This window comes from Cryptomeria japonica, chromosome 1 (genome assembly GCF_030272615.1).
Source record: "Cryptomeria japonica chromosome 1, Sugi_1.0, whole genome shotgun sequence".
NCBI classification, from domain to species: Eukaryota; Viridiplantae; Streptophyta; class Pinopsida; order Cupressales; family Cupressaceae; genus Cryptomeria; species Cryptomeria japonica.
The window spans coordinates 474,531,844-474,552,197 of record NC_081405.1 but is presented as its reverse complement, the minus strand read 5'-3'; the positions used below and the strand labels follow the sequence as shown (position 1 = coordinate 474,552,197).

Genomic DNA, 20,354 nt, shown 5'->3' with positions numbered 1-20,354 from the left:
TAATCAAATACACATGTAATCTAATAAGGAAATGATTAAAATAAAGAAATAATTTATTATTAAATTGAATAAGTATAAAACCAACATTTCAAAAAGCAAGTTAAAATGTACATTTGACTATATTTATTAATTAATTAAAAACTAAAATATAATATTATTTTTTAATTAATTAATAAATACAATCAAATGTATATTCTCATATTTAAATAAAAAGAAATTCTTAAACCTTATGAAGCTTAAAAGAATCTTTATTGTTGTATTATTCAACGATGCCCTCTATTGTCATGTTTCGTCTAAGGATGTCTAAATGTTCAATATCCATTGGCGGATTCCTTTAACTTGTCTTTTCTACCCACCTAATTCTATAATACAAACGTGCCCTTCGGTGGAAAGTACGCAAGCAATTACCCTTCGATTTTGCTGAACTTTTCATTAAAATAACACGTTCTATGTTGGGGGGCCGTTGTGGCTTTTCATTGAGCGAAGGGGAAGATTCGTTCAATATGGCTGCCTGAGCATCTGAAAGATTACTTTGAGGCTCTAATCAGATATTTATAATTTAATCAGAAGGTGATCCTCCAGTGGGTTTGTCTCTCTACAAGGGAAATTATATGCTGAATCAGGTCATCAATTTGATTTCTGATAGGAATGGCTCATTCTCTTGTGATCAAGGTCAGTTTTATTATTGCAGTCTTTGGAAAATGTTGTTTTACAATTGTTTCTGGTTTTCGCTGAGAATCTGTTTTTGAGGTGTTATTTGGAAGTTGGGCAGTTTAGAAATCTTCGAAAGACTACAAGTCTCGTTTTTGTTAATCTGATCCTCATTTTGTTTTTGAAATGGCATGCAGGATACCTTATGTGCATCTCATCTGATCTCTTCTTCCAATGACAAGTCTTTTAGTAGCTGCAAATTTCAGGTAAGTAGATTAGCAGGCCTTCTTCGTTTTGCGTACAATTTATGAAATCTGAGTGCCCACATTCGAATCTCGTAGTCTGATGAATTTTGTTCTATATGTTATTCTGTTCTTTGTTTACTTAAGAATTCAACTCTGCAATTTACTCCGTCAGTACGGGTGACCCGCTCCTCTAAGAAAGTATGCCTTAAGAGCAAGTTGAAAGTATGCATGTCAGTACAACAGGCAAGCGTAAACTCTAAGGTTTCGGTTGGCCCCCTGAAACTAGATGATGCAAAGGCGCCTCCTCTGAATTTGTACAGACCCAAAGAGCCATATACGGCAACTATTGTCTCCGTGGAGAGGCTTGTTGGTCCAAAAGCCCCCGGAGAGACTTGTCATATTGTAATTGACCATGAAGGAAACGTGCCGTATTGGGAAGGGCAGAGCTATGGTGTCATACCTCCTGTAAGGATGTGATTTCTGCATTTCTCATTCATTTTCCTATTTTCTTTTGCAATGCACAGACATTTTGAAATTTTGATGTTAATAAGAAGATTGGTTTCTATAGGGCGAGAATCCTAAAAAACCTGGTACCCCTCATGCTGTTCGCCTTTATTCCATTGCTTCCACAAGATATGGAGATTCTTTTGATGGGAAAACAGCAAGCTTGTGTGTTAGAAGAGCTGTTTACTATGATCCCGAGACCGGGAAGGAGGATCCCTCCAAGAATGGCGTTTGCAGCAATTATCTCTGTAATAGCAAACCGGGAGACAAGGTCCAGATTACAGGTAGAGACCCTAGTGAATTCCAGATTCAATTTTCTCTTGTATCAGAGCAAAGCAATATCTAAACCAGCTGAAATTCACAATCTTATACTTGTCTATAGGTCCATCCGGTAAAGTGATGCTGCTACCCGAAGATGATCCCAGTGCGACACATATAATGATAGCCACTGGTACTGGAATAGCTCCATTTAGGGGATACCTACGGAGAATGTTTATGGAAGACGTTTCTTCCTTCAAATTTAGAGGTCTTGCATGGCTTTTCTTAGGTGTTGCCAACACCGATAGTCTTCTCTACCATGACGAGTTTACAGAGTACTTGAAGCAGTACCCTGACAACTTTAGATATGATACTGCATTGAGTAGGGAACATAAGAACAAGAAAGGTGGTAAGATGTATGTGCAAGATAAGATTGAAGAGTACAGTGATGAAATTTTCCAGCTTCTTGACAAGGGTGCTCATATTTATTTCTGTGGACTAAAGGGCATGATGCCTGGAATTCAAGACACCTTGAAAAGGGTTGCAGAGGAGAGAGGGGAGAACTGGGATCAGAGATTTTCACAACTTAAGAAGAATAAGCAGTGGCATATGGAAGTTTATTAGTCATGCTTTAGAGCTTTTCTTTATCCTTCTCAAGGCATACAGGTAATTTTTATTGATTCCTAAGCTGAATTAGTAGTTGGAGCATTCAAGCATTTGCCCTGGAGCCAGTCACTCTAAATGCAAAGCGTACATGGCTTGTTTTATTTTGTTATGTTGAACTCATGGAGACTCTGTCTCCAGATGCTGGCCTTCTTAGTCTCTTCTATTCTTTCCACTCTTCAGTGCTTCACTTCTGATTGCAAATGTTGTGAAGCTGAAAAAGAAATAAGAGTAGAAAATAATGATGTTATTGTATTGTGTTCTTCAATCCTGCTATCAAAGACTTTTGTTTTATCCATCTTTGCCCATTTTCCATGTAAGGTACCTTATCAGTTCATGGCTGAAGCCTGCATTAAGTGACTTTTGCCATTTTTGTGGATGAATAAATAAATATTTTACTTTGATCGAACTTGATTCACATGTGCTGGAACTTGCATTCATTGTTACAAGAAGATAACTTTATGGTTTCTCTTGAGTCCACACCCACCATGAACAATATTATGGTATCTTTTGCATAGTAATTGTTAAAAACGAAAATGAGGCAACTTTTGTGAGAAAAAATTAAAGCTAGAAGAGCTTCATATAATCAGTTTCCAACTTTGATGTACAGCAAAGAGAAGCATTTGTATGTGTCATACATGTATGGTGAAGAATTAAAATCTTAATGGGAGTCCAGTACTATTGAGTTTAAGGAGATTCATTTTACTTTCTGTATTTCAAATTTAGGAAACAGTTAAATGTGTGGTTTGAATGCACATATTGTGTTTGGTATCTTAAATTTTATTTCTCCATGGGGATAGAGATTAGAAATTGATATGATACAAATGTTAACGGCTATTTGGTGCTTTCAACCCCCTTTTCCAGGTAAACTACCTTGCAGTAAATTATATATGCTAGCTATACTGGTAGACATTAAATTTATGGCCATTGGTGATAGCTGCTGCTTACTACCAGTTAGATCAAATATAAATGGCAATATATTATATTATATCTTTTTTCTGCCATAAAATTTTATCTGTTTATCTATCCTTGCGCATGTGGACAATGCCCTTCCATTGTTCCTGTTTTGCAAGTTACTTTGAAGTTATATTTTCTTGCTCGCCCTATTTTTTCAGTGCTTATCTTCTAAGATCTCTTCACCTGGTTTGAACATGGATATAAATTTGAAATGGTCAAGCAATAAAATAAAAACTTAGGGGTTCTTAAAATATACTAAGGAGCTCATATTTATATTTTTTGGTGGATATTTTTAAGACTGAAATAAATTTTATTCATATTGAGTAATGCATAAAAGTATTATTGCCAGCTATGCCAAAGTTCATTAAAAAATAAATTTGCATCCTTGGTATGATTTGAGGTTTTGAGATTCATGACTCAAATACAGCTGTTCCTGGTTAAAGAATTTATTCATCATGCATTTGTTACCTTGCTGCTTCGTTTGTGGGGAAAAATTTATAATAGGTGGCTAAATTGGTGGATATTTTTGGCTATTTTATTTTTGGCATTTGTTGTCAAGTCTTTTTGAACTTACACTTCTATATTACATTTCCTATTACAATTCAGTTATTGCATAAAGTTGCACGATGCATCCATACTCCTCTTTGTAATTTCTCTGTATTTTCATATTCCGTTCTTGAGAAATTAATTATCTTTTACGCACTTAAGTTTTTAGTGAACTGACCCTTATGTAACAAATGTTAAATAATCTTGAAGGAAGGATTTAAGAAAACCTGAATGTGGTAGGAATATGATCCCATCAAACTGCACTAGATATGATCACTTGGAAGAAGAGGAAGCTTTGAATTATTTTGAGAAGGATGGTGGATAGTAGTGATTTCTGTGAAGATGTATTCAGGCACTTGACAATTAACCCCGTCATTGGTGTTGTATCGATTCCTTTTAGTGGAGAGACATACCAAACTTGCAACCATAATTTCATTGAATCCTTGAACCAAGTTCTGGGCTCCATCGGTTCCGGGTTGATTGCTCGTAATAGAAGAAAGGAAGGAAAGCGTGACTGAGCAGAGAGAGAAACAAACTGGTGAAGAATGGAAGAGAGACACACCTTCAATTGTGCGTTTAGTTTGAGTTATATGTTTGAGTCAAAAGAACCTTACTTGCTATATGCGTATGTTTATTGTTAAGGGTGGCTTCTTTGTCATGTACCCTGGCAGTGTATGAGATCACAGCTTTTGATAAGTTTGCAGATTTATATGATGGACAACTTCATGTCATTTAGGATTACCTGGCACTGATATTACACCTAAAGTCTTGCCTATTATATGGGTGAAAATAAATAATGTATGATTGGGTTTTGTTGGGGCCGAACCCTTCAAAGAATCTCCATCTTCCTTAGGTCGACTCTCCTCATGTGGATTGCCACTTTTAAGAATTTAAAAATTAAATAAATCAATAATTTTTCCATTTACTAACTGACCTACAATTTATGGCAATTCAAAAAGAAATTACCACCTTGTATTATGGCCGTCTTCTTGAGGAATCACCCCTCTTAAGAAATCAGGAATAAAATTAAATATATATAGGGGCCGACCTGTTTGGTGTTTTAAAATAAATGAAAACTATATTGTTTTGAGGCTGACCTTTGTGAAGAAACACCTCTCTTGCGAAGAGGCATGAAGAAGGTATTTAAAGACATAAAGTGGAAGGATAAGGGGGGCAGGGGAGAAGTGCAAAAAGGAATTAAGTTCAGAATTTATTAGTGGCAGAAAATAATTAAATTATAGCAGACATCCGAGTTATTTACATCAGCCTGGAATTAGTAAGTACATTTGTGAAAATATGGTATGAGTACAGGGAATAAGAAATCATCAAGTCTGATTCTGAATACATAATACAAAAGAATAAAATGAACAAATAGGAGAGGATTCTCATACACATATATCTGAGTATAAGAAGCAGATCAGATTGATATAAACAGCAGACCTATGCTTTAACAAGAATTTGGTATGCATGAGATGCATGCTTAGTGTATGTATGATGAAGATATTGTCTAACATATCATTTCTTATGTGTTTGGTATTGTTAATGACGTGAAATGCTAATCAATCAAATAAACAATCATATAAGGAATGGAAGGAAATGCAAGAGAGAGGAGTAGATACGAGATCGCCATCTAAGTAGACCACCCCATGATGGATGTCCAATGTGCCTACCACCTAGGGCCAAGAGGGTGAGTGGCCGCTCTTGGGCTTGGATAGGAGGATTTAGGGGCACCCTTTTGTGATTTCATTTCCAACATTTACAATGGTTGATTTTTGGAAGATGATGAAGGAGATATGAATAGGTAGTGCAGATACAAGCACCCCACTAGGTAGACTACCATATGCTGGATGTCCAATGTACCTGCCACTTGGGGCCAAGAGGGTGATTGTCCGCTCTTGGGCTTATTGTGAGGATTGCTTCGGGCCAACCTATCATGCTCTTAGTCATAAGGGGATGAATAAGGGAGCATGGATAGGGACTGCAGATACAAGCATCCCACTAGGAGACCACCCCATGCTGGATGTCCAATGTGCCTGCCACTTGGGGCCAAGAGGGTGAGTGTCCACTCTTGGGCTTAGTGTGAAGATTGCTTTGAGCCAATCCTATCACTCTTCTTCATTCAAACTCTAATGAAATTTGATAATTATATGTATTTGTACTTATATGTGTGATTACTAACCCTAATGGAAATAATTGAGATTTATGAATTATATATATATATATATATATATATATATATATATATTGTTTAATATGGTTGTAGGACTTAAATCAGGGTTTATTTTAAAGGCATTTTAAATGGTAAAGCTGTACCTATAACTATCTTACAATTCTTATTTTAATGGAATTTTTGATTTTAGGGCAATCACCAAAAGGGGACACTACATTCTTGTTGTTTTCTCCTTTATTGTGTTTTTCTTTTGCCTCCTTGTTATACTTTGGATCTACAAGGTAAGGGTAAAACTAGATAGAGCATATGGCCTAAGTTAATGGTTTGGGTTCGGGTTCAAGGGTTTGTTTTGGGTTTGTCCATACAAATAATATAAAAATTATAAATATATACATATTTGCAGTAGTAATTAAGTTCAAAATACACCACCATAAATCGTCAAGTAACATAGCAAAACATGCCACCATATTAATAGTCAAATATTAGTCAAACTTGAATGTCATGACATATATTAAAGTTAAAAAATAATAATGTCAAGTGTCAACAATCAGCCATCATTGCTTAAATTCATATGGGTCGTCAAAAATATCATCATCACCATCCATATTAGATGATGTATGTAGTGGTAAATTAGAAGAACCACAAATAATGCCCCACTAGCATTGGCATTGACACTAGCACTAGCACTAGCACTCTTATGTTTGCTAGTTGGCTCATTGTCACAAAGAACCACAAATTATGCCACTAGCATTGGCATTGACACTAGCACTAGCATTAGCACTCTTATGTTTGCTAGTTGGCTTATGGTCATTGTCAACATCAAGTGCAACAAAGTGGGCAGTGGAAGCATCCGAGTAATATGCTCTGGCTCAATATCCCACTTGCTTGTGCCTCCTTCTTTGTAGCCACATTGTTTGTGTGTAAGGAGCGGCAAGTTTGCATGCACAAACACCAGTCCTCTTATCTTTTTGGAGTGTAGTCTATTGCACTTTATCGAGCGGATGGAGTACGTGCTCCAATTCCTTTTAGATGCAAATGAACTAGCAACCTATTAAAACAAAATTAGAGTTCAAAGTTACAAAATTTTAAAATTTAAATTATAAAAAAAATATAAATAAAACTTATAAGATTATGTATATAAAATTTTGATTGCAAGAGGTTTTAGGTGCGTCTATGATTGGCCATGGAAGTACCACCAACTATGAGCATCTCATGAAGAGCATTAAGACTAGAATTGTTGGAGCATGCAAAACCCATGAACTCAGCCCTCATTGCATCCTGCATGTCACGATCAATGAAGAGTCATGAAGTGCTACCTTGTACCCTTGAGCAATTTCAACATCTCTATATGGGGCAACTCTTGATGTCACATAAAGGAGCTGAGAATTATAATATATGGGATTTAATGCAAAGTTCAAAAGATGCAATAGAGTGGTCATTTTATTCCATCTCTCTACAATGATTTTGTGTAGTTCTTTGAAGAATTTTCTTTTTTAGGATCTTGCTCTTTTGCATTTATGATGACTTTCATCTTTCTAATCATTGTGTCAATGCCATCATATACCTCACCCAAACAAGGCCTATCCTTGTCGGTATAATGGATCATGCTTAATATGAACTTAGTGAAACTAAGGAGATACTCAACACGATCCCACCAAATGTCACCTAGGATCAATTTCTTAACCTTTTCTGCCCTTCTAGTGCTAGATTGCTTCCATATGGACCAATTTGGGCTGATGACATGTTAGAAAGTGCCTCACGGACCTTCACAAGTTGTCTCAACACATTTATGTTGGAGGCAAAATGAGTCTCAACTACTAGTTTGAAAATCATTTTTTTTTTTTTTTTAACAAAAATTAAAAGTTTACTAAAGTGAAACATATTTATTATTTAACTTACCTTTAGCAGCTCCAATTTTGAGAATGTTCTAAATATGCTTGTGTCAACGAACATTTGGGTGTCTTCAACCTCAACACACACCTGTTTGATTAAATCAATTTTGGTGCCAATTTTTTGTAGCATTAGTTTGAGGGAGTGGACATCATAAGGTGTCGAAGAAATTTGTGAATGACGCTCCTCAACCGTAACACAACAGCCCTACAATTTTTGGCATTGTCTATTATAACTTGCACAACATTTTGAGGGCCCACGTCCTCAATGACTTGACAAAGATTGTTAGAAATATATGTACCATCCCTTGCCTATCCTTCACAGTCCACTCCTCTCAAAAACATTGCCCTTTTAGGGGACATTTCAATAACATTGATCATGTTGAGACATGAACCAGCTAGGACTCGAACCTAGGACCTTCCATCCGCTGCTGGAGTGCTCTACCACTGAGCTATTGGCCCCTCTTGGATCAGTCCATCGTCGGTTCGGGTGTGGCTTATTTCCAACACCAACACCCCCCCTTTAGCCACACCTCTTGTGTGCTTGGGGCTCCTAGCCTGGACCTGGCTCTGATACCATGTTGAGACATGAACCAGCTAGGACTCGAACCTAGGACCTTCCATCCGCTGCTGGAGTGCTCTACCACTGAGCTACTAGCCCCTCTTGGACTAGTCCATCGTCGGTCCGGGTGTGGCTTATTTCCAACACCAACAGATCAATGGGTGTATTATTTGCATCTTTCCATCCACCAAAAACGATGGACACTCCAATTTCAAACTACAAATCCTTTATGGGCTTTGAGGATTTCTCTACCAATTTCATCTCTTTATCCAATAAGGTGCTACACAACTTCTCAAAACTTGGGCACTTGTACCCTTTTGGAGCCCCATTAATTATTGTACCATTGTTTGCTAATATGGTGAGTGAACATCATTGAATGACAATCCATTAGCATAGGCACATCTTTTTATTTCTTGATTGGCAATTCTTTACACTCTTTTTTAAATGAAATTTGCAACGGTTCCTCTGATCTTTTATGTATAGAGGCCACAAGTTGTTCTTTAGGTATGGACACAAATGGATGGCGCTTTGTAGGTTGAAAATGAGAAGGTGGCGTTGGGGGCAGCATCCCTCAAGTTCTTTTTTTTAACTGAAGATGATTTGATTTATGACCTACTGCTTGGTCTGTTTTTTTTTGCTCTTTAATATACTTCTACTTTAGGAATGCCTTTACCATCTGCGCTTGGACAAAATTTTGATGCCTTGTTGAGGGATCTGCGCAAATAGTTTTTCACTTGACTTTATGATCTTGAATATCTAACTTTACAGTGACTACAAATGCAAACATAACCTCCACCACTTGGAAGCTATTGTACCATTCCAACATATTTCCAAATGGGAGAGTTTGGGTCTGTTTTGAAGCAGGCTTGGCTCAAGGAATTAGAAATGGTTGCCATTGTAATACTTAACAAGTTCAATAAATATAAGGCACTTTTTCTTTTGGTGTATGTACTCAATCTAGCTTCTTTCAATACTCCACACAAATCTGCTCCTTCTCTTCTTTAGATATGCACTTAAAAGTGCCTTTTAAATCTGTTCAAGACAAATGTAATGTCCCCAATTTGCTAGGTCGTCACCGGAGGTTCATACTTGATTAAATTTTGCCATTGGTAAAATTATATTCTTTGAAAATTTTATAATAAAGCTTATAAGTTACTTTATGCCATAAATAGTAGCTTTTATAAAGGAAGACCATCGTATGGACCTCTAGGGAAAAAAGTTGTTTTTTAAAATGTGGTTATTTTATCATGGTAAAACCCCCCCTCAATGCTGGACGCCACAATTGCAGAAGGAAGATTCCAAAGGAATCTTGGAATCTTAAGGATTAGGGTTGATGTGAAAGGTAGGAGGTAAAAGCAATGTGTGAGAGCTTGTTCCTCATTCTTTTCGATATTAATTTTTTGCTATCAGCACATTGGAATTAGATCTGTAGCATCCACGCAGGGATTTGCAGAGTATTGGGAGACAAAAACCTCCCATCAATGGTGAAGGACATAGCCCCTATCACCCTACACTCCATCAAATTGCAAAGAAAGTTGAAAATTGGTCAATAGAGGGCCGACTTCAGTGTTTCATCAGCAATAGCAGACATTACCAGGTCTGTCTTTCAATTCTGGGCAGTATTTAAGGAATTTCCAGCAACTAGACAGCCTTAAGGAGCCTCAAACCAGCCTTGGAAGGATTCATATCAGAGGGTTAGCACCACTGAAGATGATTTTAGTGCATAAAATACAGATCTGAGCACATTTCAGGTCATAATAAGCCAATTCAGCAGAGTACGAGCAAGCTGTACCATTCCATCTTACCTGTGGGTGCCAAAGAAATAATTGGAAGGGTTTCAATTCAAATTTATTGCTCAGAATTCATTGTCAGCAGCTCATATAAGGAAGTCAAGGGTTTGTTTGGAAGAGTTGCATCATACTGGAGTTACATCAGCATTTTAGTGGGGAAAATAGGGTCAATTTGGTGATCTCTCCTAGCAAGATTTTAGAATAGGCTTCAGAATTGTCAAATATTTATTCAATTGCTTTTGATAATTATTGTTTAGAAGAATAAAACATGTTGGAGCAGTTGGTGCACATTGGAAGCTCCTGTAGCAGCATTTTCATTCAATAAAGTCAATAAAGAAGCCCTCCAGGCAAGGCATTGGACCCCTGGTAGGCCAATTTGGCATGCTAGTGTTGAAATTCATTTATTATTGGCATTTGTTAGTTGCTGTTAATAAATCAGACATTCTGAAATTTAATGTCAGTAGTTGTAAGTTGTTCCTGTATTGATCTCCAAAATTGCATTATTTATTCTATCATTCAAAAACCTCAAAAACGCATAAAAACCAAAGAACCTTGTCAAAACCCAAAAAGTATATTGCTGGTCAAAGATTCAGTTGAGACAAACCAATCAGATTTGTGCCAATCCTTGGTTGGCATTTTTCAGTGGCATTAGAGCGATGATCTTGCCAGCTTGAGGGTCATCGGAGTGATTCTATGCATTGGGGCAGATTTGGTATCTATAGGTTTTACACACGCAGGAGACCTCGGGTGGATTTGAACTTGGTCACTGAACCGCCAGTAGAAACTATTATGGATGATATTCCAGAGGGTCACAGGAGCCTTCCCAGGCAGGAAAGGCAGAATCCACTCGATCCTGATGAGATCATGAGAAGCTTGGTTGATATGCAACCAAGAATTTGATATCTCAATGATGAACGGATAGTACCAAACCGGTACTAAGAGGGGGGGTGAATCAGTACAGACAAAAACAAATTTCTAAACCGGTTTGTCAGCAGACACTGCGCTTTGGTAGACAAACAGTAACACCGGTCTTAAACAGAGTACAACCGACAAAAGCCCAGAATAATTGAGACAAGCATAAACCGGTTAACACTTATCTTTTCATACAATCTAATACTTTTATTTCCATTTCACCCTAGTGCATGAACAGGTAATCTATCATCATAAATATATAAACGGCTAGATTAACATGATTTACCTTCAGACACACATCACTTAAACCATCACATGAATAACACCACACATGACACACAGATTTTTCACGTGGAAACCCAACTGGGAAAAACCACGGTGGGGATGAATACCCACAAGCTGTTTCTGAACTCTTTAGAAGTCCGCTCTGTTAGGAGCCTTGTCCGGTTAGAGACTGATACAATAGGTTCTGTTAGGAACTGATCCTATTAGGGATCACCCGGTTAAGGGATGGCTAGAATACCCTATTAAGGGTTGAACCCTGTTAAAGGTTACCTTGTTAGAGGATTTCAAGAATTCAATAGTTTTGAGTCACCCTGTCAAAGGATTTACAGTAAGCCGGTTAAAGCTACCTTGTTAAGCGATTTCCCAATTGTTGAAGTGGTTAGAGATCAACAGGTATTACAATAATCTGGTAACAACACTCAATGCCAATGCAGATCCGCTTTAGCTCCTCTTCACCTTCTGCACTTACACTCTGCAGGTACTCTTCTCCTCTAGTTTGGCAAGAATCTCGTATCTCTTCACTTGGATACACACACACAACTTTTGCCAACAACCTCAGAAAGAAACACAACATCGACCTTATAGGAAACATATAGGTCGGTAGCATAAACCCTAAACCCTAAACTTGTTAGGTTAAGCAATTCAAACGGTTCAATCCTGACCGTTGAGCACATTGCATTAAATGCAACAGTCTTGAACTGATCTCAAGACGTTCTCCATCGTTCGTTTTCCACCGCTTTCATGGCGGTTGATAACCCATCACGCGTTTTCACCGTTTACAGACTTCGCACATTTCCGACGTAGATAGGAACAATCTCCTACATGCAAGATCCTTCACGCGCACAAGGTTGACGTGGCAACACGATCTGTTCTTCGTTATAATGCTAACTCATCACACAAAGTCACCGGTTGAGTCACACAGGCTTGAAGCACTTCAACCGGAAACCTTGAAGTTGAGACTACCAATCGGTAGTCATACAAAGCTTCCATGCACCGGTTCCCATAACCACATGCCGGTTTACCTTGAACAAACACACCGCTTCACTTTGGCACATATACCGGTTCACAATGTTATACTGGTTCTAACATATACTGGTTCTCTCTTCTTCAGCATATTGACATCAATGACAATCATACAATGTCATCATGTCCTCATACCGGTTAACATAATGCCAACAGAATTGTCCAGGCTATTAACAGGTTACAGGACACACTGGATAGGATGGATTTGGGAATCACAGGGGTAGGCGCATAAGTCATAGCAGATTAGTTACAGTTCCAGGGAGTTGTGGCAGCAATAGGACTCCATCTTCCCTGGGAAGTGCATCTATTTCACCACGGAGAGACATGACACATACTAGGACAGCCGATAGACCTATGCTTCCTCGGTTCACTTCTAGAGATGAACCACCATTGGCTGATCCACAAAATGGAGTGACTTTTCAGGATACAGTTATGGCTGCCAGCGATGAGTGGGCTTGACTTCTTGCACACTTCAGAGATGCTTTCCCTTTGCATCAGTATTGTATGCAACGTAGAGATTCTAGGAGGGGACATAATGATAGATGGCCCAAACAACAGTGGAATAATGATTTGAAGAAAGCCACAGATAAGCTTACCTTATCCACATTTGATGGCAGTGGCTCCATTAGTGCACGAGCATGGGTCCATAAGTTGGACATATACCTATCTTCGAAACCTATGTTTGAAGATGAAGCCATTCAGTTTGCTGTCCTACACTTAGAGGGAGTTGCATACGGTTGGTGGCAACATGGATTAGTCACTAAGAACCATGCTCTCGTTCACTCCTACCCAGAGTTTACAGAGAGACTGATTGCTAGGTTTGACAGGAAGGATGTGGAACTATATTAGAGGGACTTAGCTCTATTGAAGCAAATAGGACATGTAGAGGCTTACATTAATGAGTTCCAGTGCATAGCAGTCATGGTTTCTGAGATGCCTGACAGACGAGTAGTGATGCTTTTCATCGAGGGTCTACATGAGAGACTCCGAGGTTTGGTAAGGGCTTTAAAGCCTAAGACTTTACAGGATGCCATACAACTTACATTGGACCTTGATACCTCTCCTCCACTTTCTTCATTTCAACATAACAAGAAATCTTCCGAAGGTTCTAAACCTTCTCAGAGTTCATCTTCACAGTTACCCAATGCACCACCTTCTCCTAAGATGGATCATGAATCACGAAATGGATTAAGGAGGAAGAAATTGTGTTTCTCATGCAAGGAGCCATGGGAACCAGGTCACAGATGCCTTGGGAAAGGCAAGGCACATCTTATAGAGGTCTTTTCTGATGGTGAGGATGAGCAGATGTAGGATACAGGTGATGAGGATACATTGGCTTCTACCCACATTACGATTGCCTCATTGTCCAGAGTACCTTGGTATTACCCCTTTCGATTGAAGGGAACTCTTAGGGGACAGCCAGTAGACTGTTTGGTAGATACTAGTGCCACATAATTTCCTTGGTGTGCATTCAGTTGAGAAGTTTGGATTACTGGTTGAGGAATTTTCAGGGTTTAGAGTGACAACTGCCACTGGCGGTACCTTGAGTTGCACTATGAGAGTTCCTCAACTTAGCCTTCAGTTGGGAACTTATCTCTACTGATGATTTCTATGTAATACCGATAGAGCAATATGATGTGGTTCTTGGTATGCAGTGGCTTCAATCCATTTGTAGGTAGACATTTGATTATCATAAGATGCAGTTAGAGTTCTCAGTGGATGGGAAGGAAGTGGTGTTGAGAGCTTCAACAGATGGCAAGCCTAAAGGAATGACAACATGTTGGTTGGAAGCTAATAATGGTGCATCTTGTAGTAAATCAGATTTTGTGCACTTTGGAACAGCTGATATAGAACAATTCCAGAGGTTGAATGAAGATTGGTTGGCAAGAGCACGACAAGCCAAATTGATAGCCCAACAAGCTAAGAAGAATCTCCTACATATTCATGACCTTCACTATCCTATATTGAATGATGGACAAGGCTTGTCTAATTTTGAAAACTCAGTCGCTGATTGCTCCTTTATTGAGAATGTAGTTGTGACTGATGATACTTTGAGTGGGCCAGCTACTCAAGAGATGCCTTGGATGATAGTAGAAGGTATCCATCACTCACCTATGGATTGGTCATCGATTCCACTTCACATGACAGCAGTATCCTTGCTGATTGGTGATTACATCTTCGTTGGTTTTGGAGGAATTAGTGACTGTCCTAGTAAGGACTGTTTGGCACTTTTGGACTTGGCAGGGTCTACATCAGTTTTCCAGCAGTATGGAAGTGTTCAGAGGTGTATCTTGGAGATAGAGACAGAGTTAGGGGTGAATTACATTGATTGGTGTTGGTTTGCCAGTATGTTTCATAACTTGTGTGATGTCGCATTCTCCTACTTCAGCTCCCATAGTGGATTCTTCATCTGGGTATGGGATCCGGGTATTGATTCGTTTGGGATTTCTTATCAGAGTGGAGCAGCAGGTTGCTTGGTGTTGCTTGAGGGCAAGCAATCCTGGGAAGGGAGGACTGTAATGTCCCCAATTTGCTAGGTCGTCACCAGAGGTTCATACTTGATTAAATTTTGCCATTGGTAAAAATATATTCTTTGAAAATTTTATGATAAAGCTTATAAGTTCCTTTATGCCATAAATATTAACTTTTATAAAGTTAAATTATAAAGGAAGACCATGGTACGGACCTCTAGGGAAAAAAAGTTGTTTTGTAAAATGTGGTTATTTTATCATGGTAAAACCCCCCCTCAATGCTGGACGCCACATTTGTAGAAGGAATCTTGGAATCTTAAGGATTAGGGTTGACGTGAGAGGTAGGAGGTAAAAGCAATGTGTGAGAGCTTGTTCCTCATTCTTTTCGATATTAATTTTTTGCTATCAGCACATTGGAATTAGATCTGTAGCATCCACACAGGGATTTGCAGAGTATTGGGAGACGAAAACCTCCTATCAATGGTGAAGGACGTAGCCCCTATCACCCTACACTCCATCGAATTGCAAAGAAGGTGAAAATTGGCCTATAGAGGGCCGATTTCAGTGTTTCATCAGCAATAGCAGACATTACCAGGTCTGTCTTTCAATTCTGGGCAGTATTTAAGGAATTTCCAGCGACTAGACAGCCTTAAGGAGCCTTGAACCAGCCTTGGAAGGATTCATATCAGAGGGTTAGCATCGCTGAAGATTATTTTAGTGCATAAAATACAGATCTGAGCACATTTCAGGTCATAATAAGCCAATTCAGCAGAGTTTGAGCAAGCCGTACCTGTACAGGCAGGGCCGTACCATTCCATCTTACCTGTGGGTGCCAAAGAAATAATTGGAAGGGTTTCAATATTGCTCAGAATTCATTGTCAGCAGCTCATATAAGGAAATCAAGGGTGTGTTTGGAAGAATTGCATCATACTGGAGTTACATCAGCATTTTAGTGGGGAAAATTGAGTCAATTTGGTGATCTCTCCTGGCAAGATTTTAGAATAGGCTTCAAAATTGTCAATTATTCATTCAATTGTTTTTGTTAATTATTGTTTAGAAGAATAAAACATGTTGGAGCAGTTGGTGCACATTGGAAGCTCCTGTAGCAGCATTTTCATTCAATAAAGTCAATAAAGAAGCCCTCCAGGCAAGGCATTGGACCCCTGGTAGGCCAATTTGGCATGCTAGTGTTGAAATTCATTTATTATTGGCATTTGTTAGTTGCTGTTAATAAATCAGACATTCTGAAATTTAATGTCAGTAGTTGTAAGTTGTTCCTGTATTGATTTCCAAAATTGCATTATTTATTCTATCATTCAAAAACCTCAAAAACGCATAAAAACCAAAAGAACCTCATCAAAACCAAATTTTTATATCGCTGGTCAAAGATTCAGTTGAGACAAACCAATCAAATTTGTGCCAATCCCTAGTCTTTCAACAAACCTTCATATATTGGCAATATTCTTCTATAAATTCCTCGTGAATTTATTCATGCAAGTCTTCTTAATTCTGCACTATTTCCTCTTTTTGGTGCATATGATCTTCAATGTTTACACAATACACGTTACACTTGCATTTCTTGCTTACTTTCAAAAATGATTTGGATCTGCCTTATATATCTTCCATAAAGAGTTGGGACTCTTCAATGGGGAAATCATCAATGAAGTCTTGTGTCTTTTCTTTATTTGTATCATTTCAACTAAATACAATTCCTCCCTTATAATCACATCTCTTGCTTTGCACACCTTTTAGAACCTAAGACAAATCGCATCACTTCCTAATCGTGGCTTTTAGTGAATGCAATAAACTTTTATCATTTTGATTAATAAGATCGCACCTCTTTATTTATCATAAACTTTCGCCAATTATCTTCTATGATTGCACCTTTTCATTAGTGTTTGTACTATTTGATTACTCATTGTAATCGCTGTTTGTGCTGATAATAAACTGCTAGTAAATTGCTTTAATACACTCCTATAGTCACTGTAGATATATTAGCAGATCTGATAAAGCATGATCGCTACTTTCATATGGATTGCTGACTACATTATCCTGCCACCTTATTTGTGATGTATGACTTGCTTGTATCATATTCAATGGCTTCTTATTTATGAGGTATGATTTATAAAAATGCGTTGCTATCATAATCGATTACCATTTTCTCTTCCATCTTTAAATATATTTGTTGTTTGCTTATATTAATATGCAAACATTTCCTTTAGCCACTGTGTTAGTGTGATTGCTGCATTTGTTTAGTTGATAAGTCTTTAACTTAGGCACCATCTCTATGCATCTTAAAAAGTCCACACAGATCAGGATTATTTTTTTCATAAACATGTTTTCTTATTGCTGCTACTGGCACATTAATGCCACTGCATACTTATTCCTTTTATTTGAGACAATTCTTTATAGTTGATTACCTCTTTGTTTACTTTATGCTAATCAACCCCTTCATAAGACTCATGCGAATGAGAAAGATGCCACATCCATATGAACAAAATATTCGATTTGAGCAACCATGAAAGCCACGACCCCTTCAAGTTCAGAATCATCATTATTCACGGTTTCCTTCATGGGAAGTCCATCTGCCTTATAAGTACCACTTTTTCAATCAATATAATCACTGCCATTGTTCATGTATTGCATCATTGTGTTCAACATACAAATTGCTTGGTTAGAATGATGGACCATGTTGATGTGTTTTTCATGCACATGCGAACACAGAATAAAATACCTTAAGTATCTTATCCTGTCTTGAACAAAGTTATTCGAATGCTGAAGATTTGCCTAAGGATCAATCGAAATAATTCCAAGGTTCTTATATGTAGGGTCTCTACGTGTGGATAAGCTCTGTTGGTGTGATGTGATTTTGCTGGAATCACAAGGGGACTTATGTTTGATTGCCTGAACGTTTAATCTGTTGGAACTTGAGTCCTAACTACTCACTGAGAAATAAAGAAATATCAAAAGATACAGGGTTTAGAGAATCTAATCTAAGACCTAGAATGTAAGAAGGTAGATGATCGACTAGGTGGAGTCCTCTTGGGTTCGGTCTCACCATCAGGTTGAACAATCCGACACCAACTCAATGCAATCTTCTAAGGGATGCTTCAAATATGTTCAAATTGTTACACCATCAGACACTGATCACCATTCAAGTTAATGCATGAACAATAGACGCATAACAATTCGAGATTAAGCTCATTCAATGCCAGTTGACCACGCAGGGCGCCCTTACAATTAGTAAGAGGCTAGTGGTATGGACTAGGTGGATTCCACACGAGTGCATTCAACAATTTCCTTCATTCAATCTAATCATTTACCATCTAACATGAAGATCCAACAAGAGACCATGCATATTGCAAAGAAACGACACACTTCACCATAACTTCAATGAAAATGGAGTTCATTTACAATTTAGGCAACAATTTCTTGCCTTCTCCTATTCTACTCTAATTGCTATTCTATTCACTATATCTTTTCTACTGGCTATTCACTATTGACTATTAGCTATTCTAACCTCTATTAACCTTTACAAATGAAGAGCCAGAGCTTTAAATAGAGAGCTCTTTACAATTCAATGGCTCAGGTTGATTTACAATGAATGGCTAGGATTTTAGGATGAAAACCCTAATTAGGGTTTGTTACAATAAAACCTTATAGCCAATGAGAAAATTACATTCAATGCATGAGAACCAATAGGAAACATGGGTAGGTACATCGGAGTTTGTGCCTTCATGCATGAGCCCGGTTCACCGAATCTGGACATGCTGATGTGGACCCTTCTGACTGGAGGAACAGTGACTGGGATGCCACCTTGTTTGGTACTTGCTTAATCAAGGAATGTCGTATCTCTTGATATTCAATGTGATGATGATGAGAAGCTAACTTTGATTAACTCTTCTGAAACTATCTGCTTCTTCAACGTTCCCTTGCACTGATCTTGGTTGATCCTCCTTCCTTGATGTACTTGATGAATAGCGTACCTCTCCTTGACTCTCTTGTGTTTGATGAAGCCTCCTCTTGATTTTGCATAATGGTGATAGGAAGTCATGGTCAAGTCACCTTCTCTAGTAGCTCATCTTGCCTTGAAATGTTTGTATGATCCCTCCTTTGACATTTTGTGATCTCTTAATGTGGTAGAATGAAGATCTTGAGGATAACTTGTTCTATTGCTTGCAATTCCTTGAACACTTGAAGTCCTTCAACTTAGAAGCACTTTGAGTCTTCCTCCATGCATTTGAGGTGTCCTTGATGATGATGAAGCTTGAAGAGGTTGCCCTTGTCCTTGCCTAATCTCCTTCCAACTTGGTCTTGTAGATCTGCAAAACAAACAAAAGATGGTGTCAAGCACTTATATTAACATGGTATTTCTCACCTCAAACCATCAACAAGAAGGCACTAGGATCAATTTCGCTCTGGACCCTTTGGAAGGTACATGACCTCAAAGAAAATTTGCTCTGGACCCTTTGGAAGGGCCAGGAGCGAATTTGGCATTTTGCTCAATTTACCGCACATTTCTTATGATCTTGTCTTAGACTTGACCTTTGAATCCTTCTCACATCAAGATCATGATAATTTGCCTTCAAATCTACTCAAAGCGGGATTCATTCAATTGTTTGAGGTGAAGAATTAGCTTTTTCAAGAATTTCACCTTGGTACCTTTGGAAGGTACATGACCCTCTAAGAATTTCGCTCTGGACCCTTTGAGAGGGTCAGGAGCGAATTTGCTCCTTTAAGCTCAATTCACACTCCTTTTCACTTAGCTTCATCTTAGACTTGACTTTTGAATCCTTTTCCCACCATAACCAAGTCAATTTGTCTTCTATTTGGCCCAAAATGAGATCGGTTCAATGTCTTAGGTGAGAGAGGAGGTCCCCTTAAGGATTTTGCTCCTGTACCCTTGGAAGGGTCAGGTTCGAAATTGAGGCATTAGGCTTGGATGTCACTCAAATACTCATTCTTTCACCTTTATCCACATTGCCCTGGCTTTAGTTCATGCTAGGAAATCACTCTAAGGGGTTTTCTTGCTCAAAAGCTAAGGTCAAACATCAAGTTTTACGAATTCGCTTGTTTACCTTAGAGAGGTACATGACCTAATGAAATTCACTCTGGACCCTTTGGAAGGGTCAAGAGCGAATTTGGCATTTATGTTCAAATTCCTAACATTTTCATCACTTCACTTTGTTGCAATTCTCTTTAAAGGCATGTATACATCAATCCTCTCTCAATCACGCCATAGGAACAAAGATTTTGGCCCAAACAAGGAGCAAAAAGGAAGATTTAAGGAAATTCGCTCTTGTCCCTTTGGAAGGGTTAGAAGCGAATTTGGCCATCTTGGTCAAATTCCTAACATTTTCATCATCCAATCTTGTTTGAATTCTCTCACAAGGCATAGATAGGTCACTCCTTCGATTATGGCTGAGAA

General features: G+C 38.2%; 1 protein-coding gene across 1 annotated transcript; it reads left to right on the top strand.

Moving 5' to 3' along the window:
- Positions 1-387: 387 nt before the first annotated feature.
- Positions 388-2,730, top strand: LOC131071298 (ferredoxin--NADP reductase, embryo isozyme, chloroplastic). The gene is made up of 5 exons (XM_058007095.2): positions 388-672; positions 849-917; positions 1,041-1,361; positions 1,465-1,684; positions 1,783-2,730. The coding sequence occupies exons 1-5, from the start codon at positions 649-651 to the stop codon at positions 2,280-2,282; spliced, it is 1,134 nt and encodes a 377-aa protein (XP_057863078.2). The 5' UTR covers positions 388-648; the 3' UTR covers positions 2,283-2,730.
- The last annotated feature ends 17,624 nt before the right edge of the window (positions 2,731-20,354 follow it).